Consider the following 24589-nt stretch of genomic DNA (forward strand, 5'->3'; position numbering starts at 1 on the left):
GGAGGGCCTTCCCTAGTGCAGAACAAAAATATAAAGTCATTGGTGAACGCTTAGCCTATGAAAGTTTGTGATCTGTTTATTTATACTCATGCTGGAAACTTTTTTCCCTTTATGGGATGAAGAATGAGCAAGTTGAGAGACAGGGATTTTGCAAGCAAAGAGTTTCTGTGACGTATGGAACTATGATTGCAGGAAATATTCCAAAGCCTGGTAGACTTTGGACAGAAGTATGTGCAGACTCAAAAACAGAAATGGAAAGGTAATATTTATTAAATGAAAATGCTGCTGTCGGTGCTTACAGACTTTTATTGTGTGTCTAGGCTGGGAAATGGGGCGGAGGGGGCGAGGAGCAGCTCATACTGCACGCCTAGGCATAAGTGCTCTTTTTGACGGCGCACTGTAGATTGATTGTGGTTTAATTTAAAATGCTTTGCTGAAACTTGTGTCTCCTGTGACGGCAGGAAGCTATCCTCTCCTGACATTTGAGCTGGCAGTTTCTGTTTCAGCAGAGATATTTTAGACTGTCTTGTAAATTGTGTACATGCTATAAGAATATGAAAGAAGTAGCATGAACAATCATACATGAAAGTGTTCCTAAACGGGGAATCAGTGTTCCTTTGTATTGTTCTGCTTTTATATTTGAGTACATTGAGTTAAATCTCTGCTGGCTGTTTTACCATTTACAAATTCAGGAATGATGTGTGTGTGTGTGTGTGTGTGTGTGTGTGTGTGTGTGTGTGTTAACATCATAGTTTGCCACAGAACACAGGGCCATCTCACCTTTCATTATAGAACAATACAGAACTATCAGATACTAATTATAAGCAGTGATATTTTTAAATGGTTATATGCAAACCCATCTCAAATGCATGCATTTACTTTGTATCTTATAATTAGATGACACAATCTTAACATGAAACGTGAGTCTACGCTAAAAACTGATTCAAGACATGTAGTACATTCCCCAGGAGAGCATGATATACTGGTTCTGGTATTTGAACACCATCTCTATATTTTTAACTTCTGGTAAGATTTTAAATTTTACATTGTTTTTTTTTTCTTCTTCTTTTAGAAAATGAAGAAAATGCCATAAATGGGGAGGATGACAAAATTCAGAAAGATCCCTATTTTGTGGAAACACCTTACGGCTACCAGCTTGATCTGGACTTTCTCAAATATGTGGAAGATATACAGAAAGGAAATACTATTAAAAAATTGAACATTCGGAAGAAGCGGAAAGTGACCCCGCCTTTTGCTACTGTCAAAATCGCTTCCAATCAGTACGGTGGATGGACATCAAATGAATCTCTTTCTTCATCCAACAGTGATGAAAACAAACATTCATCTTTACTTTTTACAGCCCAAAGCCAATTAGCAGGGACAACGTCTGCAAGGCCATCCTTGGCATTTGAAGCCTCTCCAAGCTTCCTAACTATCCCCGAAAGCAAACCGTTACTTCCTCCTTCGCCACAGCTGCCTAGACACAACCTTCGGGTTACAAAAACTCTCATGGAAACACGTAGGAGATTGGAGCAGGAGAAAATGGCAATGCAACCCATCCCTGGAGAAACTCGGAGGCCTAGGCTTTCCAGTTTTGGAGCCACGGGCTCAACCGGCTCGCTTCCTTCTTTTGTAGGGTCCAGCAGCCAGAATCAGATGTGCCAGCAATTTCAGAATGGCTATCAAGGCAATGGAGATTGTAATCTTTATCTGGCCTCGTCTTTGGGCAGTTCTATTCGGCATAGCCCCTTGAGTTCAGGAGTATCAACACCCGTGACTAACGTGAGCCCGGTGCACCTACAACACATCAGGGAACAAATGGCCATTGCCCTCAAACATCTCAAGGAACTGGAGGAGCAAGTCAAAACCATCCCTGTACTCCAGGTTAAGATCTCGGTACTTCAGGAGGAAAAAAGACAGCTGGTGGCAAAGCTCAAAAGCCAAAGAATGGTCAATCAGAATGACACAGGCACCTTCAGGAAGAGATCTTACAGTGCAGGAAATGCAGAGCAGTGGAAGCAGCTCTCATCAGCCAGAGGAGGAGGGGAGCTTTACATAGACTGTGAAGAAGATGTGGGGAATGTAGGGCATAGCACAGAGCAGGTAGAAGAGTTCAGGCAGTTGACCGCCGAAGTGCAAGCCCTGGAGAAAAAGATCCAGGACAGCAGTTACGATATCCCCTCTGTGCGAGGCAATCGAGCAAACGTAGCAAAAGAGAACAGGTCAATTGCTGTTGGTGCAGATGAAAGTATGAATGATATTGTGGTATATAACAGAGCGTTGAGGGCATGCAGGGATGTAGCGGTGGGCACAGATCTGAAGACTAAAGATTTTGTTGCTGGGGTATCAGAAGAAATGCTTGGCCTGTCTACTGAAGCTGAGAGAGAGATAGAACTTCAGCATCAGATGATTGAATCCCTTAAAGAGAAAATCTACCGGCTGGAGGTTCAGTTGAGGGAAGCTACTTACGACAGGGAGATGATCAAATTAAAGCATGAGCTTCAGGCAGCTGGATCTAGGAAAAAATCAGACAAGGCATTAATGGCACAGCCCCTTGTCTTCAGCAAAGCGGTAGGCACAGTAACGCAAACGAGAGACCAAATGGTGGGAAATCACGTGGATATTGTTGATTCATGTGTAGGGAACAGTCCCCAGATGAGTAGCATTGGTGTATTGTGTAGGCCTATGTTGCAGAGTTCAGCTGTGGGACCAGATGTCCCCATGAATTGGTGGATTGTGAAAGAGAGGAATGAAATGTGTGATCGTTGCATTGGGAGTTATGTTGAGACCCACAATAAATGTGTGGGCACAGAAATTAGCTTCTGCGAAGCCGGGGTCAATACAGAGGAATTAGTGGACAGCCTAAGCCTGCATAAGACAGAACTACAAATCAAGGAAGTATGGTCACCTGGAGGTAGAGACTCTTTGGATCTGACATTCTGTCCACCTAAAAAGACCACATCTTGCAGCACAAACACAGAGACTGCTTGCAGAGCCAATTCTGGAATCATGGCAGTGCCTTGTACAATTAACCAAGGAACCAATACAGTATTAGAAAAGACTGATGGATTCACCAACACAGAAATGACTACTTTGACAGATTCTAGCACCAATACTTTATTGAGCACTTCCGATAAGCAGACAAACACTGTGGCTGTGGAGCTGAAGACGGTGGCTGTCGGAGATGGTAGGGTCAAGGATGTAAATACCGCTGCTAAAACTCGTTCCATTGGTGTAGGAACTTTGCTTTCTACCACTGCTTGCTTTGATAAATCTTCTCTAACAAAGACCAAAGACTGTGGAGTAGGGCAGATCAGTATTCATGAGAACTATCTAGTTGGATTAAAAATGAGACACATTGCCTGTGGTCCACCACCAGTTTCTCTTGCGCCACCCAGCACAAGAAGCATTGGTGTTGGGGATGATGCTGTGGATGATTCAGGGAACCCAGACACCGATAGTGCATTTCCTCTGCCCGAAATAAGGACTGGCCTGGACCATTACATTGAACGTGTTCAAAAGCTTGTTCAAGAACAGCAGATGCTCCTTGCTGAAAATTATGCTGAACTAGCAGACGCTTTTGGAGAACCTCACTCACAAATAGGTTCTCTCAATTCTCAGCTCATCAGCACTCTATCATCTATCAACACAGTCATGAAATATGCAAGTACAGAGGAACTGCGCAGCTTAGAAGTACCAAAACAATGCATGGACAAACCTACTACTACAGGTAGGCAGAGTTTATTGAGTCTAAGCTGTTGTAGAGCAGTCTGCCTTAAGCTGCAGCTTCTGAATGTATGGGGCTTTGCAGCTCCTTAGTATAGTGTCTGAGAATTAGGAAAGTCATTGTTTGATTCTTCAGAAGATCACTAAATATCTTTACTTCTCTCTCAAGAGAACAAGAAGGAGTTTGATAGCCCTTTTCCTGCTAATCTTTTTTTTTTTTTACAGGCATAAAATATTGTGAGCTACAGCCACCCAGTGCTTTATGCCTTTTAATAAAATTGGTTAGCCGGAAGGGGACTACTAGTCCCCTCATGATTTTTGGCTATCATAAATTAGCACAGCTCTCATATGTTCTAATAATAGAGATGACATAAACTAGTTACCAGTGTTATCAATGCATGATATTTAAGTTAGCAAAAACATGGATTTCACCTTTATTTAGAAAATATTTCAAGAAGATCTAGAACAGGGGTGTCAAACTCGCCGTGTCACGTGACGTGTCACGACATATCTCGACTTTTTCCCCTTGCTGGAGCTGGGGTAGGCGCGGCTTCCACGTGACGCATCCGGCCCACGGGGCGACAGTTTGACACCCCTGATCTAGAAGATGAGGTAGCATGCTATAAGGGCAGGATGTAACTCAAAATTATGATACTTATTTTATAGAATGAGTAATGATTACACTCTGCACTTCTGTGAACCGGCAATATTTGTTTCCCTCGTCTTTCCAAATTCCCAAATTCCCACCATGGCATGAATTTATCTGAAACTCTGCTGTTTATTAAAAAAAATAATGATCTGTTTTCAAAGTCATGTTATAAATACAGGTACAAACTGTTAATGCCAAATGTTAGTATTTGTGTAAGAGATAAGAGATGCAGGCTTTGTCACTGTCTGTAATTTTTTGTATCTAATTAGTAATATATGTCTGCACAAAATATTATACAGCGTTAGAAGTAGTCTAGGTTTTTGTATGATTCCTCCTAGCAGAGAGAACTAATAATTGCCTCGTCTTCCTTTATAAGAACCCCTTTAACAACATCTTTGTACCACTGCCTCTTTTTTTCTTAGAGCCAACTTTGGTTACAGGAGCCACCATATTCAAGAGAAAGGGGAAGCGGAGGTTTTCCCCCTAAAATAATTGCTTTCAGATGGGGAGAACATCTGCAGTCTCAGAATAGAGGCAGGTGCTACCTAAAGCAAGGGTTCCAACCTTTGCAACTTTAAGACTTGTGGACTTAAAGCTGGCTGGGGAATTCTGGGAGTTGAAGTCCACAAGTCTTAAAGCTGCTAAGGTTAGAGACTCCTGATCTAAAAAGAAAAGTCATTTCTGCCTCGCTGAGAATCAGGATTCTAGAAAGTTTGGGCTGTTGTGAGCCTTGTCCATTCTAGACTTAGTAATAATAATAATAATAATAATAATAATAATAATAATAATAATAATAATAATAATAATAATAATAATAATAATAGTAAGGTTGGAAGGGATCTTGAAGGTCATCTAGTCCAACCCCCTGCTCAGGCAGGAAACCCTATACCATTTCGGACAAATGGCTGTCCAGTCTCTTCTTAAAAACTTCCAGTGTTGGAGCATTCACCGCTTCTGGAGGCAGGTTGTTCCACTGGTTAATTGTTCTGTCAGGAAGTTTCTCCTTAATTCTAGGTTGCTTCTCTCCTTGATTAGTTTCCACCCGTTGCCTCTTGTCCTGCCCTCAGGCGCTTTGGAAAATTGAACTGCATTTTTCTAGAATCCTTCCTCTTGGGCCTCCCCAAAAATGGCCGTGTTTTTTCCTTCTGTGTCTCACTGCAGTCGATCATATTCCACAGGCTTTATTTCCTTCCAACTCCAAATTATTTTTTTATTTCATCTTACAGTTTGCCCTTGACTTTTATGACCACAATTGAGCCCAAAAGTTCTGTTGCTAGGCAAGACAGTTGTTAAGTGAACTTAGCCCCATTTTACGACCTTTCCTGCCACCGTTGTTAAGTGAGTCACTGCAGTTAAGTTAGTAATATGGTTGTTCAGTGAATCTGGCTTCCCCATTTGACTTTGCTTGTCATAATATCGCAAAAAGTGATCACATGACCCTGAGACACACTGCAACCGTCATAAACATGAGCCAGTTACCAAGTGTCCAAATTTTGTTCACGGGGATGCTGCAATAGTTGTAAGTGTGAAAAAGGGTCGTAAGTCCCTTTTTTCAGTGCCATTGTAACGTTGCACGGTCACTAAACGAATGATTGTAAGTCGAGGACTACCTGTATTTCTATTTAATATTGTTCTCCCTTTTCACATTCTTCTCTCAGCATTCTAGCTCTTTCCCCTTATTCTGTCTTCATCCAGCAATCTATTCGGTTGCGGTTTGTGCTGAAAGGAGAGAGAATAATGTTTGTGTTTTTGTATGAAAGAGAGGGTTGTGTGCTTGAGAGTGGTTTGTGTCTGGATGTCTTCATGGAATATCAATCTTTATGAAAAGAATGCCTTCTTTTACAAGCAATTGATTTTAATCACTGTTACTTAATTCAGTCTCTGTGTTTATGTGGCCTCTGGCCTAATTGAAGAAATTGTTTATACTGCACAAAGATTATGATTAATAACTTAACACGTGATTTTATACATGAGGTTGCCCCAAAATACTAATACACAAGGAAAAGTTTTCCAAGGAGAAGAAACCCACTTTAAAGTAATAAATAGGTGGGATTTTTGTTAACCCAGATATGGTTATTGAGACTTTATCTCCACAGAGCTGAAAACAGCTGCTATTGGGCCATTTCTCTTAATTTCTCATACTTTCCAAAACTAGGAATGCAAACTTTACTCTTATATATAATGCCATCACTTTTAGTACAGGAGTAATATGTAAACAATGTGTTAGTTTAAAACCAAAATAATACTTTACTGATTTGTTCAGTACTTGACTTCTGTTGTTTTTGTTTCTCCTGTTTCTTCCTTAATTTGATGATGAAAACCAGTAGTTTAGTAAAAGATTTTATAAAGCAGTTTTTAAGAACGGGATTTAAGGAGCTGTGTAGGTTTTTTTATTTTAAAATCTGAACAAGAAAAAAATGGCTTCCTTTCCTTTGTGGTCAGATGTACCCAAAACAATTCCTTGAATACTGACAACATTATCTGTAGCTGTATTTTTCTTCTTTTTTCACCCAGACCTCACAGTTAAATTAAAGGCTATAGAACAGTAGTTTCATGTGTCGAACAAGCATCCAAGATCTTTTGCAATCTGGGACTGTTTTGCAGTTGCATTCCTATAATCCTGAAAATGTTTTCCTTTTTCCTAGTAAGGAAGTAGCTGCAGTGGAAACTTCTTGTTATCCATCTGCAATTGTTTAGGACATTGGACTATAAATGAAAAAGCAAAACAAAATTGATGAATGGTTCTGCCACTTGTTGACGGGGAGAAAGTATGTGAGATAAATTCAACTTCTCCAGATGCTTTTAGCGTCTTCCAGGAAGTGTTCTACAACTAGGACTTGGCATTCTGCTCCATTTCACTGTATTATTTGCTATAATCCCTTAATTTACTTTCCAATGGAGCCTTTTTTAGGGTATGCCACAGATACATCTACAAGAAGAAACTAGAAATAATTATAATCAATATGATAAAGGAAGATTGCATCTCCTTAATGTTCAATGTTATGCTTATGACAGAAGATTGACAGAAGTATTTTTTAAATCATATTATTTATTTCCACCCACTCTGGTTCTCATACTGTAGCTTCTTGATGATAAACATTCAAGTAAACAAGCTGTACTATGTGGGTTGCATTAAAAAGATGTAAAACAGCTGCCCTGTGTAATAATTTTTCACATTTTAATGAATTTGTGTTTTTTTTTTAAAAAAAAAAAAAAGTTTTAAAAATAAATTAAGAAAGTTTCAAATGTTACCATCTGAAATTGTTTTGAAGTCATATGCCTCCCTTATAGTGGCTAAAAAATGTGCTATTTATTAATTTATTTATATTGTTATTTGTATGTTTGCATGTGAAAAATACGTTACTTCTGTTCGTTAAAAACAAAAACAGGAAGGTTACTTTTACTAACTCAAGATGACTGTGGCTTTCAAGATTTTCAAATAGAAATCATTTTAATGAATACTATACACCAGGAGTATCTAACCTTGGCAACTTTAAGACCTGTGGACTTCAACTCTCAGAATTTAGCTAGCCATGTCTCAAGTAGACTCAGTAATTCCCATCTTATTCCAGGCTCTTCAAAATTGAACCTGGGGCAGGAAATCGGGACCATAAATGAGGAAAAGACTGCAATAATTGGAATGAAACAGGACCACAAGATTTTGACTTCCCAGGATAGCACATTATCTTCAATTAATCTTACAGATGACCAGCTTGCTTCTGGGCTTTATGGTAATTCTGTTATATTATCATTTGCTCTGGTTATGTTATTTTTTTTAAAATGGGTTCGTTATTTTCTAGTATAGTTCTCAACTGAAATGGTACAAAATTTAGGTCATGTAGGAAAATTGTAATTGGTCTGTGGAGAATTATGCTTACACTTGCGTGGTTTTAATATATTTGGTCTCTGTTCCCAAAGAAAAAATTGCTGACTATAATTTGAATATTGAAATATTGAAAAAAGGTATATACATGGGATAATATCTTGTCTAATGCATCTCAATAGCTTATGATGTGTGCTGGGAAATTAGTATGCATTTTGTTAATGAAAGCATATTTTATGTATATCTATAGCTCCTTGCACCTTTGTTTTTGATTTATTACATCTGCCTGCTTATCCTGTTTATGGTCCTATGCACAGTTTTGAACATACATTTCAATTGGCGTTTAATTGCCTTTTTACGATAGGGTCCAGGAATTATTTTACAAAAAAAAGATATTGGTTAGAAACTTGGATATGTAATTTATACTCAGGAATTATTTTAATAATCTTGGAAGCATGTTCAAACTCTATGCTCAATTTTTAAAAACTCCATAGGGGGCTATACACCTATGAAAAAAGAATTTAGTTTATTGCTAATGACTAGAGAGTCAGTTTGGTATAACAGTTAAGACAGGGGTCCCCAACCCCTGGTCCGGGGACCAGTACCGGGCCACAGCATGCCAGCAACAGGTCCACACAAACAAGCAAAGCCCATCCGTGAGATGCAGGCAGCACACTAAAACACGTAGCCTCCGGTCCACAGAAAAACTTCTCTCAACTGATCCTTGGTGCCCAAAAGGTAGGAGACCTCTGAATTAAGATACCAGATTAGAAACCAGGAGACTGTGAGTTGTAATCCAACCTGAGGCACAAATCATTTGGGTAACTTTAGACCAGTCACTTACTCTCATCCCATCGGCCACAGAGTGTCAATTGACAGGAACTAGAAGACAGGGTTTTTGTTCTGTTGTAGCCCCTGCCTTACAGAATATTTTCCCCTGGGACATTATAATGGCCCCAACCCTGATTTGAACACTCTCCTCCCCTAAAGAAAAGCTGCTAAAATTTCAAGGCCATTGTAAAGATATTAAATGAACATGTGAGCGGGGAGGAGGTTGGTGCCATGAAACTTCCAAAAGCTTGGCCATGATGTTTTCATATGTGGATTTCTATCCCTTGCATGAATAATATATATAACAATGCTCTTAAGGTGGAAGTACAACCATGTGGCCCAGCTGTGGTGTGTGGGAGATCTGAACTCTCTGTCCATAAGCTTATTGCATTTTTAAAATTTGTCATTGGTCAGAATAGCTTAACTTCAGGATATTGACAGTATTGATACTAGTTGTTGTTAACATAATTGCTGTACTTTTTTTCTGTAGTGTGTGCAAATGATGGTATGTTGAAGTCCATCATGAAGAAAAATGATGGGAAAAAAGATGAGAATACAAAGAAGAATTTGCAATTTGTGGGTATAAATGGAGGGTAAGAGCTTACAGTTCTACAATTAAATTTTGTTCTCTCTTCCAAGTCTATAGAAGTAAAATTATAGTCATAAACTGATATTTGATCATAAACTATATCATAAATCATTTGCTCCAAGGCACATCATTTCAGTGAAATCCAAATTTTGTATAACAATATCTTTTCAGTCTTATTTTCTCCCCACAGGAGATGTTGAATTGGTCCTTTATATCTTTATCTGAACATAGTAGTAGTAGTAGTTCTAGTTTTCCTGATCTTCAGCAACAATATTTTGGGAGTGAAATGTTTTAATCATACATAGCTTGTTTTAGTTAAGGTTTTTGAGAATTTCTTAAAATGGGACCATACTTCACTTTATCCTTCACTTCAACATCTCCCAACAGAGAAGCTGTAATTTTAAAAATAAAATGGGTTTTCTCAAACATATATTCTCTTCCAATATAAAGAAGCAACTGAGAGATAGAGATTATAGTTTCTCTGAGAGCTTTTTATATAGCCAGGAAAGAAATTTTGCCTGATTACTTAATATTTCACACAAATCAGGTTTCTCATTACTCATTTGATGAATGATTGCATTGCCATAACTACTGTGTTCTATCAACCAGCTTGTTAACATCATTTGGGTGCTTTGCCTGTTGAGGAATGAACTTTTAAAACACTGTGGGAAAAGTGCCACAGATTTCCAGGTACTTTTCCAATTAAAATATGAACAAACTAGAGTTGGAAACCTAGTGTAGACTTCCTGTAGATACCGGTGAAAGAGAAATATTTAGATACTGTCACAAAAACAAAAGGGTCAGAGGCATACCTCAAATTCTGGGGAAAGGAGGTAGTTTTAGGAAGAAACTTATACTAAATCCTCCCTAACTCATTGAAGTAGAAAAGAGACAAGAAGAAAAGACAGTCCACTTGCAAGGTTCTATTAATATATTCTATCAATCTATCAGTAAAGCCCACTTCTAGTCTTTTTTTGGAGTCTGTTTCTTGACCTGGACAATCTCAAAAGCGCTGACACTTCCCAAGGCTAGTATAATCTGTAAGGCACTAAACTGGAGAAAGCCAGGGTGTAGAAAACGAGTTGCTTTAATCCTGAATATGTATTTAATGATACATTAATAAAAGCCATTTTATCTCCTAGGTATGAAACCACATCAAGCGATGATTCTAGTTCAGAAGAGAGTTCCTCTTCAGAGTCTGACGATGAATGTGTTGGGAATGATTATGTTCAGATTGAAAATTCCAGCGTAATTGAAAGGGAACAAAAGCATAGATTAAACATAAAAGATGTTCAGTCTGTTCAAGCAGAAGAAATAATGCATGTTCAGAAGCCTGAACCTGAGGAAGTAGAAATCCGTGAGAGGTATGATGTATTTTCTTTCATAATGCAGAAATTAGAACATGTTTTGATTATCTAAAATTTGTCGTAATAGTTCTCAATAGGCCGGTATTTTTAACTTTTTGTTTTGTTTTGTTTTGGCTAAGCAACTTAAGGCCTGCATTCACAAAACAAAAGTTTAAGCTTCCAAATTGCTTCATGTTTACTAGGCAGAAAAACAGATACTGAAATGTCTTTGTAAATACAAAATTCAAACAGTTGAGAACGACCAGCAGTCCTTTAACCTCGCTCATAATGCACATAGAAGCCACTGCATTAACAGGAATATGGAGTATTTGAGAGCAGTGAAAGCTCCAAAAAATCTTTGAGATTTTTATTCTTGACTACTTTTCTTAAACTGAGAAATAATCTGTATTGTGGTAGAGTCAATATATCAGGCCAATGTTGAGGTTTAGTACATGCATTCACTAACATATAATTAGCATAACTTGAGCTTGCCCAGCCAGCCCATCAAAAAGATCAACTGTTCAGATTGTACTTTAGTTTATTGGCCATTAATCAGTCCATTAATGCAGCCTGGTGCTAGTTCAGAACTTAAATTGCCACCTGTGGGTTTGATGAAAAGGAGAAATAATTTAATACAACTTGATACCTATTGACTTTAAATATATGAATGATTTTGCTCAGTAGCGTTGTGATGATGTTAAATAGAGTGTAGGATGAAATGGAAGGATGGGAATCCTGAAATGTAAATACCATGAGGCAGAGCCAAAATTCCTAGGAAGCCATCCAAGTAATGCCAGAATGGCTGTAAAGGTGTCGCACCCAGAGTTTATACAACCATAGGGCTGGAAAAAATATCTAATTCATCCGGTGTTGTTGGAAATATGATCTTCAAAAGATGAACATCTCCTGTCTAGTTCGTGCTAGACTTATGTAATTACAGCTTGAATGTCCTGAGGTAAATCTTGCCAGAAGTAAGTTTACATTATGATAAATACCTTTTGTAATATATATGTATTGTATCATAAAAGGCCTGAATACCATGTATCTTCATAAAAGTTACACACTTATCTTCTGCAGAATTTTGTATTGTTTAAAAAAATCAATGAGTAATATAATGTTGATTAAAAATAAAGAAGAGTTTGTGTGACATTGCTTTATATTGTTTGAAAGTTTGGGGTAGATACTTCAGTGCCACTAGTTAGTGCCTAGAAGGTGGACTATCTCCTCATCTGCTTCTCAATAAGATGCATGTTGTATTCTTGACATAAAATCCATAAAAGTTCACTGTTTCTTTAAAGAGAAACTCCCATACGCTTCTGTAGCCAAAGTAGATTACACATTTTAGGAACCAGTAAAGAGTTTGCTAGGGTATAATTCCTCTAAATTAGGGGTCCCTAACCCCCGGGCGGCGGATCAGTACCTGTCTGTGATTTGCTAGGAACTGGGCTGCACTAGTGAGTGAAGCTTCATCTGTGCATGTGTGGTGGATCTAGGTAGTGTGCAAAAAAATCCTCCCCCCCCCACGGCTGCTCTAATTTTTTTAAAAATCTAAACATGCCTCTTGCCATCTTTTTTCAGATATGAACTGAGTGAAAAGATGCTGTCAGGATGTCATTTTCTGAAAAACAGCATTGATGATCCAAAAGCCATGAGCAGTAAAGAAATAGTAAGTCTGAATATTTTCTGTACTCTCATTAATCAAAAGGAAGAAGTTGTTGCGACTTATCAAAGGTGTCAGTGAGAAAGCAGTATAAAAATAAATCAATCTCCATGTTACAAGTTTTTATATTCCTGAAGGTCTCATATAATTCATGACCAGGAGAGGAGAGAAGGCACATGTTCCTGGAGGTGGTAAATACATTGTTTTATTCAAACTTGTTTGTGCAAGAAAACCAACTGCTCCACAAATCCTGAAACATAATGGATTAATGTATGGCATATTTCAATGCTAAGATAAGCAGACAGGCTGAAATAAAGTTATTTAATCCCTTCAATTAGTGCAGTGTGGGCTTGTTTCTGCACTGCTAATTTTAGACTTCAATCCACTTGCCTTCCTCAAATTTGCTACGCTGGTAGGTGGTACAGCCAAAATATATACAAAAAATGCATTGCACAGGCTTGGCTAAAATCTCATTGCATTTAAAAGCAGCAGTATAATCCACTTAGTCATGCTCTTGATCTGGATGCTCCTAACAAGTGTAGAAAAATAACTTGGGGTAGGAAGTGAATGTTCCACTTAACTATGATGTGGAATGTGGTTCCTGTGTTGCCAAAAATAGAAATGCATAGTCTTTTCATCCCTTCATTTTTGAAAGTATTTGTGGTATGCAAACAATTTGAATGGAGCTATTTAGTGAACTCTGTATCTTCAAATAATTTGAAATTAGCCATTTTCCTTCAACTGGTTACATATCTTTAGATGAGAAACTGTTGTATATACAGAAATACTGTTGAATGTTCACTGCCCTTATCAAACAGGTCTTAACAGAGTTAGGAGCTGTGGTGGCACAGTGGTTAGAATGCAGTATTTCAGGCTAACTCTGCCCACAACCTGGAGTGCTCAAGGTTGACTCAGCCTTCCATCCTTTTGAGGTTGGTAAAATGAGCACCTAGATTGTTGGGGGAAATACACTGACATTTATAAACTGCTCAGCAAGGGCTGTAAAGCTGTATATAAGTGTAAGTGCTATCGCTAAGTCCAATATGCCTGCCTTAAAATGGTGTTTCAAGGCCATCTGCCAGGTCAAAACAGATGTGTTTAATAGTTTGCCTTTGAGTATGAAGGAAATGGGAATCAATTGCTTTCTCCCAAGTTATAAAATAAACTTGGTTCAGCTTAATATTACAGACAACAATCAGACCATGATATATATCTAGAGACCAATATCTAAAACAAATTATGCTATACAGGTAGTCCTCTACTTGCAACCATTTGTTTAGTGACCATTCAAATTCACAACAGCACTGAAAAAAATGATTGATGACCACTTTTCATATGTACGATTATTGTTGCATCCCCATGGTCACGTGATCAAAATTAGGACACTTGGGAACTGGCTTATATTTATGAAAGTTGACTTTCTGACAAGCAAAGTCAGTAGGGAAGCAAGATTCACTTAACAACTGTGGCAAGAAAGGTTATAAAATGGGGCAAAACTACTTAGCAGCAGAAATTTTGGGCTCAGTTGTGGTGGTAAATTGAGAACTACCTGTACAAAGAACACCGTGGGCAATCTAAGCATTTAATGTATCTTAGAGATAATTTTATGGGTACACTGTTAGAGAAGAAAAGATCTGACCCCCACTTGGTGATTTTTTCCTTGTATATTCCAACCAATATAATCATTGTAAAAACAATCTTTGCCATGTTGTCTGGGAGTTATAGAAATGAAATTCCAATACGGTTGGAAGGCACCAAATTTGAGATGCCTGATCCAGCCTGTAAAGAAAATATTTACATGATTATGCATGTAATAGAATATGATGCTTTATTGATTAGTCAAGAGGCCATATCAAAACACAGATTACAAGATAATAAGACCATACATAACAGAGTAAAAGACAAAGCTAAAAGAATATACAATTTATTTCTGTTTCACCCCTATAATTTACCCCAATCAGATCCATGTATGCGGTTCCTAGTTGTACAGAACTACTTTATACATTTACAATGGCATCTTTTATTATAATGTCATATAATTGGAAAAAAATAGGATTTGGAAGATGTCAGGAAGGATTAAATTGAGCAACTTGATAAGAATGAGAGAAAATACAATAGAAAATATAATAGAATACATGATGATACTAGTGCACTAATTTATATGTTGCATTTGAAGACATAGCATTTTCTTAGAATATGTCTTTCTATTTTCTGTTCATTATATTTAGGGGATAGAACCTCCTGGAGAAAATTTAACTATTGTCACAAAGTCAGCACCAACTTGGCACATAATCAAGCAATCAGTCGATACCGACTGTTACTTTTGTATAGATTTGCGGTGAGGTATTTTTAAACAAACACCAGACATTATAACAAGTAAAGCTATTAAAAAGAAGGACTTCATTATACAAAAATCTGTGGAAGTTAAGAATAGGCATCCCCTTTTTTGCCCATTTTCTACATTTGAAATTTGGATTGATTCTTACAAAACCGTAGCTGTGGTCAGCAATCAAAAGGCACCAGTGGAACACAAACAAAGCATTGGGCGGCACCACTCAACATGGCTGTGTCTTGTCCCTGGGGAGAAAATTGGGCACCTGGGCTTAGAATAGTTTGTTTTAAAATACAGGGGGGGAAATGCTGGCTTTCATCTACGTACTTTATTTTTCCTGTGAAGGTGAAATAACTTCTAAATAGAGCTTTGCTTTGAAGCCTTTTCTGTTTGATTTTGGCAGAGATTTTGTTTAAACACCATCCAGCATGAGTGGTTTCGTATATCAAGCCAAAAATCAGCTATTGCTGCCATGGTTGGGGACTACATTGCTGCTTTTGAAGAGGTTTCTCCTGCAGTCCTTAGGCAAATCATCAACATGGCAGATGGAAATGGCAACACGGCTCTTCATTACAGCGTCTCCCACTCTAACTTTGAGATTGTGAAACTGCTTTTAGATGCAAGTAAGTTGGCTAGTCGTCAGTTTTGGGTGGTTCCTTGTATGTATGGCATCCAGAACCAGCAGAATATTATTCTCAGTTGGACTCTGAATATAGGAGGTTTTAATAATAATTAATTTGTCACATATTCAAAGGAATTAAATTGATTTTGCATTTGAGCTATTGTCCCTTTGGAAATTATTTCTTTAGTTGCTAAGAATTCTGTTCCTAACTACAGTACTTCTTTAGTGGTGATAAGGCCCTCAAAAAAAAAACCACCGTTCTTTGACACTTCTAAGCCATTGAGTTAAAAACATACAAATATGTCATTTCTGGAAGCCTTAGAAATGTGAAAAGCATTGCTAAAATATTTATATCAGGGAGTACAATAAAGTGCAGTTATTTCTTTAATTTAAAGTTACGTAATGTTGATTTGTTTATGAGATCTTCCCTACTAAGATTTCCCTGCGTACCTGAAATTCTGGCCAGAAACTGGTACTTGTGGCAGTTCATAGAATTTTAGAATAATTGTCTTTACGTTTACTGTCTGTAGCCATTGCATAAACTGTGGCTTTGTGCCCTCTTTCCAGCCCTCAATCACGCAAACTATAAAGAGAGAGTTGTTCTCTCTACTTGGCTGAAGAACCATTCCTGTCTCTCTTTTCTCCTTTGCAAATTCTTCTGAATCATCTTCATTATGTAAGCAGTTGCTGCCCGTGGAAAAGACTGCTCCGATAATAGTTGATTCAGTTCTTTTGCACAATTGTGTCTTCTGGGCTTTCAACTTTCTCAAGAGATTCTCTCATCGATCTTTTTGCAGATGTCTGTAACGTAAACCACCAAAACAAGGCTGGCTATACTCCTATTATGCTGGCTGCCCTTGCAGCTGTGGAGGCAGAAAAGGACATGAAAATAGTGGGAGACCTCTTTGCCTGTGGAGACGTGAATGCCAAAGCTAGCCAGGTTGGTCTGCGGCAATCAATCTCAGTCATTCAGAGGCTGGAGGATGCTCCCAGAAAAATACAAGAGCCTTCCCTAATTTGCCACCACTGGTCTTCCTGGGGGGTGGGGGAGAGAGTTTGAGAGGCTTGTGGGAGCTGGGGTGATACCTGCTTTAGGAAGGCTTCAAGAGAAACAGAATAATCTTGCTTGTAAATACAATAATCACATTTTATTTTTATTTTTTTAAAAAAAATTTGGAGTAATTTCCCAAATTATGCATTTTGTTGCCTGACCTTAAAAAAAAACCCCATACATTTCAACTATAGTTTTTGGGGGGGGAACCTTTGACTTTACTTGCAATTTCCCTTTACTGTCTTCAGAGAAGACACATAACAACTAAAATTAGTGAAACTGTAGCTATGCAAATCCACCCACTGCTTAATAAGGTGTGCTTCACACGTTTGTATTTATATTACTGGAGATGACCAAAACATTTCTCAAGGGGAAAACCAAGTAACATCTTTTAGAGAAGGTCCTCACAACGTGTCCTGCTCAGACATCCTCTTTTTTTCCACTGGAAGTCTTAATACTGCACAAACCATAGTACAATTTGAAATCTAAAGTACAAGATCCTGATTGGTGTCTATTGGTTAATATTATCTATAGAAAACGTCTATCGTCACTTTGAGTTTTTCTTTAAAAGTACATTTACAAAGAAACCAAATGAATGTCATCCATGAACATGATTAATATAAACTCTTTAAAATGCTGGGGAATGAATTACCTTGTATGAAGCCTTAGAGGGAGAAAATGGCTGCCTGTCCAGAACTAAGTAGAGTTTGTATGATATTACATGTATTCTCTGCAAGCATGTATGATAGATCCGTATTTAAGAATATGGTGATCCTTTAATTGGGTGTGCAAAAATATAGGTGCTGGTGTTCTCTGTTCAGTAGAATTCTCTGCTGTGAAACTCTGTTCCCAAAATGAGAGGGGCTCTCCTTTTGTTTTGCTTTCCTGGCATGCAGGCTGGTCAGACCGCTCTGATGCTTGCTGTGAGCCACGGGCGAATAGATATGGTGAAAGCTCTGTTGGCTTGTGGTGCAGATGTCAACATCCAAGATGATGAGGGTTCCACCGCTTTGATGTGCGCAAGTGAACATGGGCATGTGGAGATAGTCAAACTTTTGCTAGCTCAGCCTGGATGTAATGGTACCCTGGAAGACAATGTGAGTTGTTTGTTTATTATTTGCATTCCACCCTTATTTTATGCAATTCAAGGCTAGGTCCAAACTGGTCCTTACCTCCTATTTTTGCCATAGCAACAAACTTTATGTGGTGAGTTGGCTTGCAAGAACTACTGCCAGTTTTCATAACAAGGGAGAACTAGATAGAACTCTGATCTTCCAGTTGCTAATCCTGCCTCTCAACCACCACATGACACTGGTTCTCAATTGTCTCTATAGACCGCCATTATTTCATCACATTCCACTTATCGTGGCTGAAACTGTTTTAGGGTAGAAGTAAGTAGACTGAAAATATGCATCTGATGTGTTTGAAATCCAGCAGTCATTAAAATACTTGAATTCTGTTTGTTTGCCAGTTACACACAAAGGCACCTACCATTCAAATCTGAAGCAAGCAGAGATGTTTGGGTCTGGTAGAGCAGGGGTGTTAAACTGGCGGCCTGTGGGACAGATGCGCCACGTGCAGGCCACCCCCACCCTGCCCCCGCAAAGGCAAAAAACTTCACGATACGTCACATGACGCGATCGAGTTTGACACCCGTGTGGTACAGGCATCCTCTCTGTACTGTTTTTCTCACAGTGGTGATGCATTTCCTCTGAACATATGCTTTTTGTCTGACTGGATTGATGGAATGATACTCTAGCCTAGCTCTTTCCAGCATCAACTTTTTTAAAAAAAATTCTGCAGAGATCTCTTTTGACCAAGGCATATAATTAATCAGAAACTCATGTTATGAAGAGGAGACTCTGACTACCATTTTTTATATGGAGTGTGCCTTCCAAATCTGTCATACCTGTCATTTTATTTATAGGAAATCTAACTCAACCTATTCCCTTAAAAAATATCCAAGGTTTCACATATTTTTTCCAAGTTTGAATATCGGCTCAGTGTGTTCAGTAACACATGCCACAGTATACCTCTTTGCTGTTTTTTAATCACCATATGTTTTTTAATAGATAAAGATATTCTATTAAATTTAGATGAAGCTCAGATCATGTGTTAGGTCACAATTGTTTAATGGATTAGTAGATGACAGAGAGGGAGGTTAGAGCTAAAATAAAAATGCTGTATTAAAACAATGTCCCCCAGTGGAGGCTTTAATTATATTCAGCTCCAGTGTACCATGGCTTTTCTCTTCAAAGTACAAGTATGATAGTCATACATGTAAATAAAAAACAGCTCTTTAGAAGCACTAGAAATTAAATACAGGTTTCATTTAATGGGAGTTATCACAGTGTTTCCATTTTTTAATTTAAGATTTTGTTTTCTAAATTTTTCTTGCTCTCACTCTCCTGAACGAGTGTTCTTTTGTCTGGAAACAGTCTCAGAATTATTTGCAAGATTTTTATAGTAATAAACCAGTACCCTGGTTGGGAGAAATTTGAAAACCATGGTAACTGCTGAATTGCTTCATAAAACAAAATCACAGCATTTACCTCTTAGTTAAAATTAAGTGGATTTGTTTTTAAAAGGACTATTATTGTGGCTGATTTATATTACAGAAAATTAACCAGAATAGCTTTTAATATATCAAAGTTGGTAAGGATTTTTTAAAAAAGAGCATACACATTTTCTTCTACATATGCTAGCATTGTAACTGCTTCAGTCATAACAACAGGAAATTCTGGGAGATGTAAGCCTAGTGTCAGGTTGGGAAGTGATTTATTTATTTAGTGTAGGGCATTTAAAGAGGTTATGCCATCACTGATGTACAAATTTAACTTAAATAAAGTGTATGTACATACATACATATCATAAAATACAATGTAGGAGATAATATATTAATTAAGATAAAATCGTAATAAACTCACCATAATAAAGAGCCATAGACTTTCTGTGAGATAGATATTATAATTTAGTATCTAAAGAAGCTAACCATCTAATTGCTTCTGGTATGGCTGCTGTGAGATCATCCCAAGTACTTTGACATTTCTTGAACTATGGGGAAGCAATGATCTAAAAAGACAGACATGTTTTATCTCATTTATTTTATTTTTCTTAAGGATGGCAGCACAGCACTTTCAATAGCCCTTGATGCGGGGCACAAGGATATTGCTGTTCTCCTCTACGCTCACATAAACTTTTCAAAAACTCAGTCCCCGGTGAGTGGCATAAGTTGTATTCCATGTATTCTACGATTTATACAACCACTAGTATATAAGGCTGAGTGTTGAGAGGATTTCTGACTCTTAAAAGGTCCTATAAGTTAGTCTTCCACCCCCAGGCTAGAAGCTGCCAAGTGATGTTCTTGATTGGTGTCTTTTTGCTGTCATGGCTATTTATGCTTGCGCTGTTTCAATGTATCTGTTCTATTAGTTGGAACAGGTCAGAGGAGATACAGTTGATTTGTAGGAAACTAAGATAAGCAATAATGAACTAAGACTTATAAGTCTTATCTCTAGGGTGAGGCTCATGTGCTCTTCAATCCGGATTACAAAAAGGAAGAGAAATCCGTTCTTGTCCCTTTCTATTGCTATTTTTCTTTCCACCATCTTCTATTTCTGGAACTGTATCTTTGCAAAACCAACTCCTATAGCCATCCTTTTTTTGAAAGCATGCACTATATAACTCTTTTTGCTTCAAGTGTACACTTAGCATAGCAGCATTGATCCAGCATAGTAATTCAACATACTGAATGGTTCTGTGACTTTGTGTTCTAACGTTACTAATACTTTTTTTTTTTTTCATTTCTTCTCAGGGAACTCCGAGGCTTGGAAGAAAGCCTTCCCCAGGTCCTACTCACAGAAGTTCATTTGACTGATAATGCCCAGAGATGTGTAAAACTGCCACATCCTCTAAGCTGCTAGTGATTACTGTTTTACAGTGACAGATGTTGAATGTAATCGTCATGTGCCTGTACTCACCAGCAAATTGAAAGCCAATATTTAGAGCTAGAGTAGCGTCTGTAAGAAAGAGGTTAAGAAGCACTCTTGCTGATAAGAGAAAGTTTACACATGGTGTGGCTGTCAGCTGATACTTCAGATCAATCCTCACCATTCGGATTGGTCAAACTCATCCATACCGCAGAAACTTTTAGGTTTTCAATGAGGTGAAAGAATCTGATACGATTACAGTTTGCCGGATGGATGACTTGCTGTATGGGAACAGCTGTCATAAAGGAATGGTTCTCTGCTGCACCATAGGTCACATCAAACCTTAAAGTCCCCCTTTGTTCCTATTTTCAGCTTCCAGAAAATAGCCTATCTTTGCTGCCGAATATATTTTGCTGTTACCTACACACAGTTATTTAAGCTAGCTGTTTGTTTATGACTCTACTGTATTACTTTGTAAAGGTATGTTCTCTATATTTATATTTGCTACTGTTGGGATGTTGGCAAGAACCCTTTTATTATACATGTCATTCCAAAATGGTTTTGATTGTTGTTTGAATGCTTTTATATTTAAAAAGGGATAATTGTTTAAATTTGCCCTCTGGAAAGTCAGCTGGTGGCTTCATGGCTTAAACAATAGAAGATAGATCATTATGGCCTGAATTGGCTAAATAAATTGTTGCTGCCGACTTGTATAGCTTTTCTATAACAGAGTCACTCAGTATTTTGGACACTTTTGAATTCCAACATAACCAAAATAATACTTTACACATAATTATTATTATTATTACATTTTTATTAACTCCATGATTCCTAAGATGTTGGAAGATGCTATTCTCTAGTGAATGCAAATGTAGTTCTGGGCACCTAGAATGCTTATTTTCTTGCCTTGTTCTCTGCATCATATGCATTTTAATGTTTGAAGTGCCTTAGATTCTTGCCATATTTTCAAAATAAAAAATTCTTTAGCTTATTATATGTCGTGGATTTTTTTTTATTGTTGGCTTATTTTGGGTTTTTTTTGGGGGGGGGGGTTATGGAACCAGGAAAACTTTTTTTAAACTTCTGTTTGGTTTACATTGCATCAATACTACACATTAAATTTGAGAGGTAGAAGCTACAATTTAAAAGGAATTTGAATGTATCAGTTCTATATTTTAACATAAAAATAAAAGTCTTTCATTAATATTTTCCAAAATCCAAATGAATGACATTTTAACATTCCTTTTAATTTTCATAGAACTATGTAAAACAGACAAAAATAAAACTAAAGGGGAAGCACTATAACATTGGTTCGGGGGAAATGTGTGACCCGGTATGAAATAGAAGTATTGAACCAAATTCAAAATATTAGTTGAAATAAGCAATAGCCAATTTAGCCGAGGAGCACCAGAAAATTAGTGCAGAATACTATTCCAATTATTGGACACAACACGGAAGAGAAATAGCCAGACATTTTAGATTACAATCTATAGTGTGAAAAAATAATAATTTGATCCCCTGCTGATTTTGTATGTTTGCCCACTGACAAAGACATGATCAGTCTATAATTTTAATGGTAGGTTTATGTTAACAGTAAGAGACAGAATAACAACAACAAAATCCAGAAAAATGCATTTCAAAAATGTTATAGATTTGCATTTTAATGAGTGAAATAAGTATTTGATCCCCTATCAATCAGCAAGATTTCTGGCTCCCAGGTGTCTTTTATACAGATAATGAACGGAGATTAGGAGCACTCTCTTAAAGGGAATGCTGGCGCACTGTCTAATCTCAACTTTTTACCTCTATAAAAGACACCTGTCCACAGAAGCAAGCAAGCAATCAGATTCCAAATCATGGCCAAGAACAAAGAGCTGTCCAAGGATGTCAGGGACAAGATTGTAGAACTACACAAGGCTGGAATGGGCTACAAGATTATCGCCAAGCAGCTTGGTGAGAAGGTGACAACAGTTGGTGCGATTATTCGCAAACGGAAGAAACACAAAATAACTGTCAATCTCCCTCGGTCTGAGGCTCCATGCAAGATCTCACTTCTTGGAGTTTCAATGATCATGAGAACGTGCGGAATCAGCCCAGAACTACACGGGAGGATCTTGGGAATGATCTCAAGATAACTGGGACCATAGTTACCAAGAAAACATACGATAACACACTACGCTGTAAAGGACTGGAATCCAGCAGCGTCCGCAAGGTCCCCCTGCTCAAGAAAGCACATGTACGGGCCCATCTGAAGTTTGCCAAGGAACATCTGAATGATTCAGAGAACTGGGTGAAAATGTTGTGGTCAGATGAGACCAAAATCGAGCTCCTTAGCATCAACTCAACTCGCCATGTTTGGAGGAGGATGAATGCTGCCTGTGATCCCAAGAACACCATCCTCACTGTCAAATATGGAGGTGGAAACATGCTTTGGGGATGTTTTTCTGCTAAGGGGACAGGACAACTTCACCGCATCAAAGGGATGATGGACGGGGCCGTGTACCGTCAAGTTTTGGGTGAGAACCTCTTTTCCTCAGGGCATTGAAAATGGGTCGTGGATGGGTATTCCAGCATGGCAATAACCCAAAACACAAGTCAAGTCAACAAAGGAGTGGCTCAAGAAGAAGCACATTAAGGTCCCTGAGTGGCCTAGCCAGTCTACAGACCTTAATCCCATAGAAAATCTGTGGAGGAAGATGAAAGTTCGAGTTGCCAAACCTCCGCCTCAAAACCTTATTGACTTGGAGAGGATCTGCAAAGAGGAGTGGGACAAAATCCCTCCTGAGATGTGTACAAACCTGGTGGTCAACTACAAGAAACATCTGACCTCTATGATTGCCAGCAAGGGTTTTGCCACCAAGTACTAAGACATGTTTTGCGAAGGGGTCAAATACTTATTTCACTCGTTAAAATGCAAATCAATTTATAACTTTTTTGAAATGCATTTTTCTGGATTTTGTTGTTATTCTGTCTCTCACTGTTAAAATAAATCTACCATTAAAATTATAGACTGATCATTTCTTTGTCAGTGGGCAAATGTACAAAATCAGCAGGAGATCAAATAATTTTTCCCCTTACTGTACAGTGAAACCCCTTGTCTAATCTCAAGTCTAGATGGTCTCTTTACAAGGTACCCAGGAAGACACAGCTGAAAATCTACTTTTTCCCATCCAATTTTTATTTATGCATATTAGCCCATTTCCTTCATCTACAATTAAATCATAGCAAATAGCTTTTATTATGGGCTGACATAGCACACACCATCACACATCTAGGACAATTCACACAGCCAACTCACCGTAGGACAACTTGCCATGGGATAGCTGCATTAATCATTTCATTCAGGTACTTTTATTATTGGTGACCATGCTTTTGCTGAAATTATTGTATTTCACTGAAATTATTGTAATTCTTGTATTTCTGGATTGACTTTCATTATTTCATTATTATTAGCCACAGTTTTGTTGAAATTAATTTAACTTTTGTATTTGTTGAATTCTCCTGCAACAAGTTGTTCCACAGTGAGTTGGCTGCACTGAGTTGTCCCATTCCACATTATCACTACCAGCAAGTCAAAGAGCAAGCTTACTACAGTAACCAGGAATCATTCAGATGGGAAAATAAGCAATATAAAATAATTCTGTTTCTTCCTTATTTTAGTACTGTAATCCTCAACACCAGAGGTCCCCAACCTTTTGGGCACCAGGGACCGGTTCCGTGGAGAAAGGTTTTTCCACAGACCGGAGAGTGCGTGGTTTTGTGTGCTGCCTGCATCTCACATATGGGGCTTCGGTTGTTTGTGTAGACCGGTTGCTGGTATGCCACGGCCCGGTACCAGTCCACGAACCGGGGGTTGGGAACCCCTGTTTAACACCATAACTTTTCCTAAGACATCAAAGTGATTTCCTGGCAGAGATGCCATTGTTTCCTATGTGATTATACAACGATGGTAACACAATGCCAGTCAAATACAAGTACTATTTTTCATTGTAACTTGGAAGCCTCAGAATTCCTAGGAAGAAAAATAATCC

At 38.0% G+C, this 24589-nt stretch overlaps 1 protein-coding gene across 1 annotated transcript; it reads left to right on the plus strand.

Moving 5' to 3' along the window:
* Positions 1-1080: 1080 nt before the first annotated feature.
* On the plus strand, positions 1081-21513 carry KANK1 (KN motif and ankyrin repeat domains 1). The gene is made up of 10 exons (XM_015818031.2): positions 1081-3730; positions 7948-8106; positions 9520-9622; positions 10761-10982; positions 12543-12630; positions 15360-15579; positions 16376-16518; positions 17526-17726; positions 19749-19847; positions 20444-21513. Exons 1-10 carry the CDS (start codon positions 1510-1512, stop codon positions 20504-20506), a joined length of 3519 nt encoding a protein of 1172 aa, XP_015673517.1. The 5' UTR covers positions 1081-1509; the 3' UTR covers positions 20507-21513.
* The last annotated feature ends 3076 nt before the right edge of the window (positions 21514-24589 follow it).

Source organism: Protobothrops mucrosquamatus, unplaced genomic scaffold (assembly GCF_001527695.2).
Source record: "Protobothrops mucrosquamatus isolate PMUCROS unplaced genomic scaffold, P.Mucros_1.0 scaffold667, whole genome shotgun sequence".
In the NCBI taxonomy this organism is placed as follows: Eukaryota; Metazoa; Chordata; class Lepidosauria; order Squamata; family Viperidae; genus Protobothrops; species Protobothrops mucrosquamatus.

Excerpts from the sequence above, each read along its gene's own strand:
- KANK1 (XM_015818031.2), top strand. The coding sequence starts at position 1,510 with ATGGAAACACGTAGGAGATTGGAGCAGGAGAAAATGGCAATGCAACCC. Across the intron at positions 9,623-10,760 it reads TTTGTGGGTATAAATGGAGG|GTATGAAACCACATCAAGCG; the intron begins GTAAGAGCTTAC and ends TTTATCTCCTAG. Across the intron at positions 19,848-20,443 it reads TTTCAAAAACTCAGTCCCCG|GGAACTCCGAGGCTTGGAAG; the intron begins GTGAGTGGCATA and ends ATTTCTTCTCAG.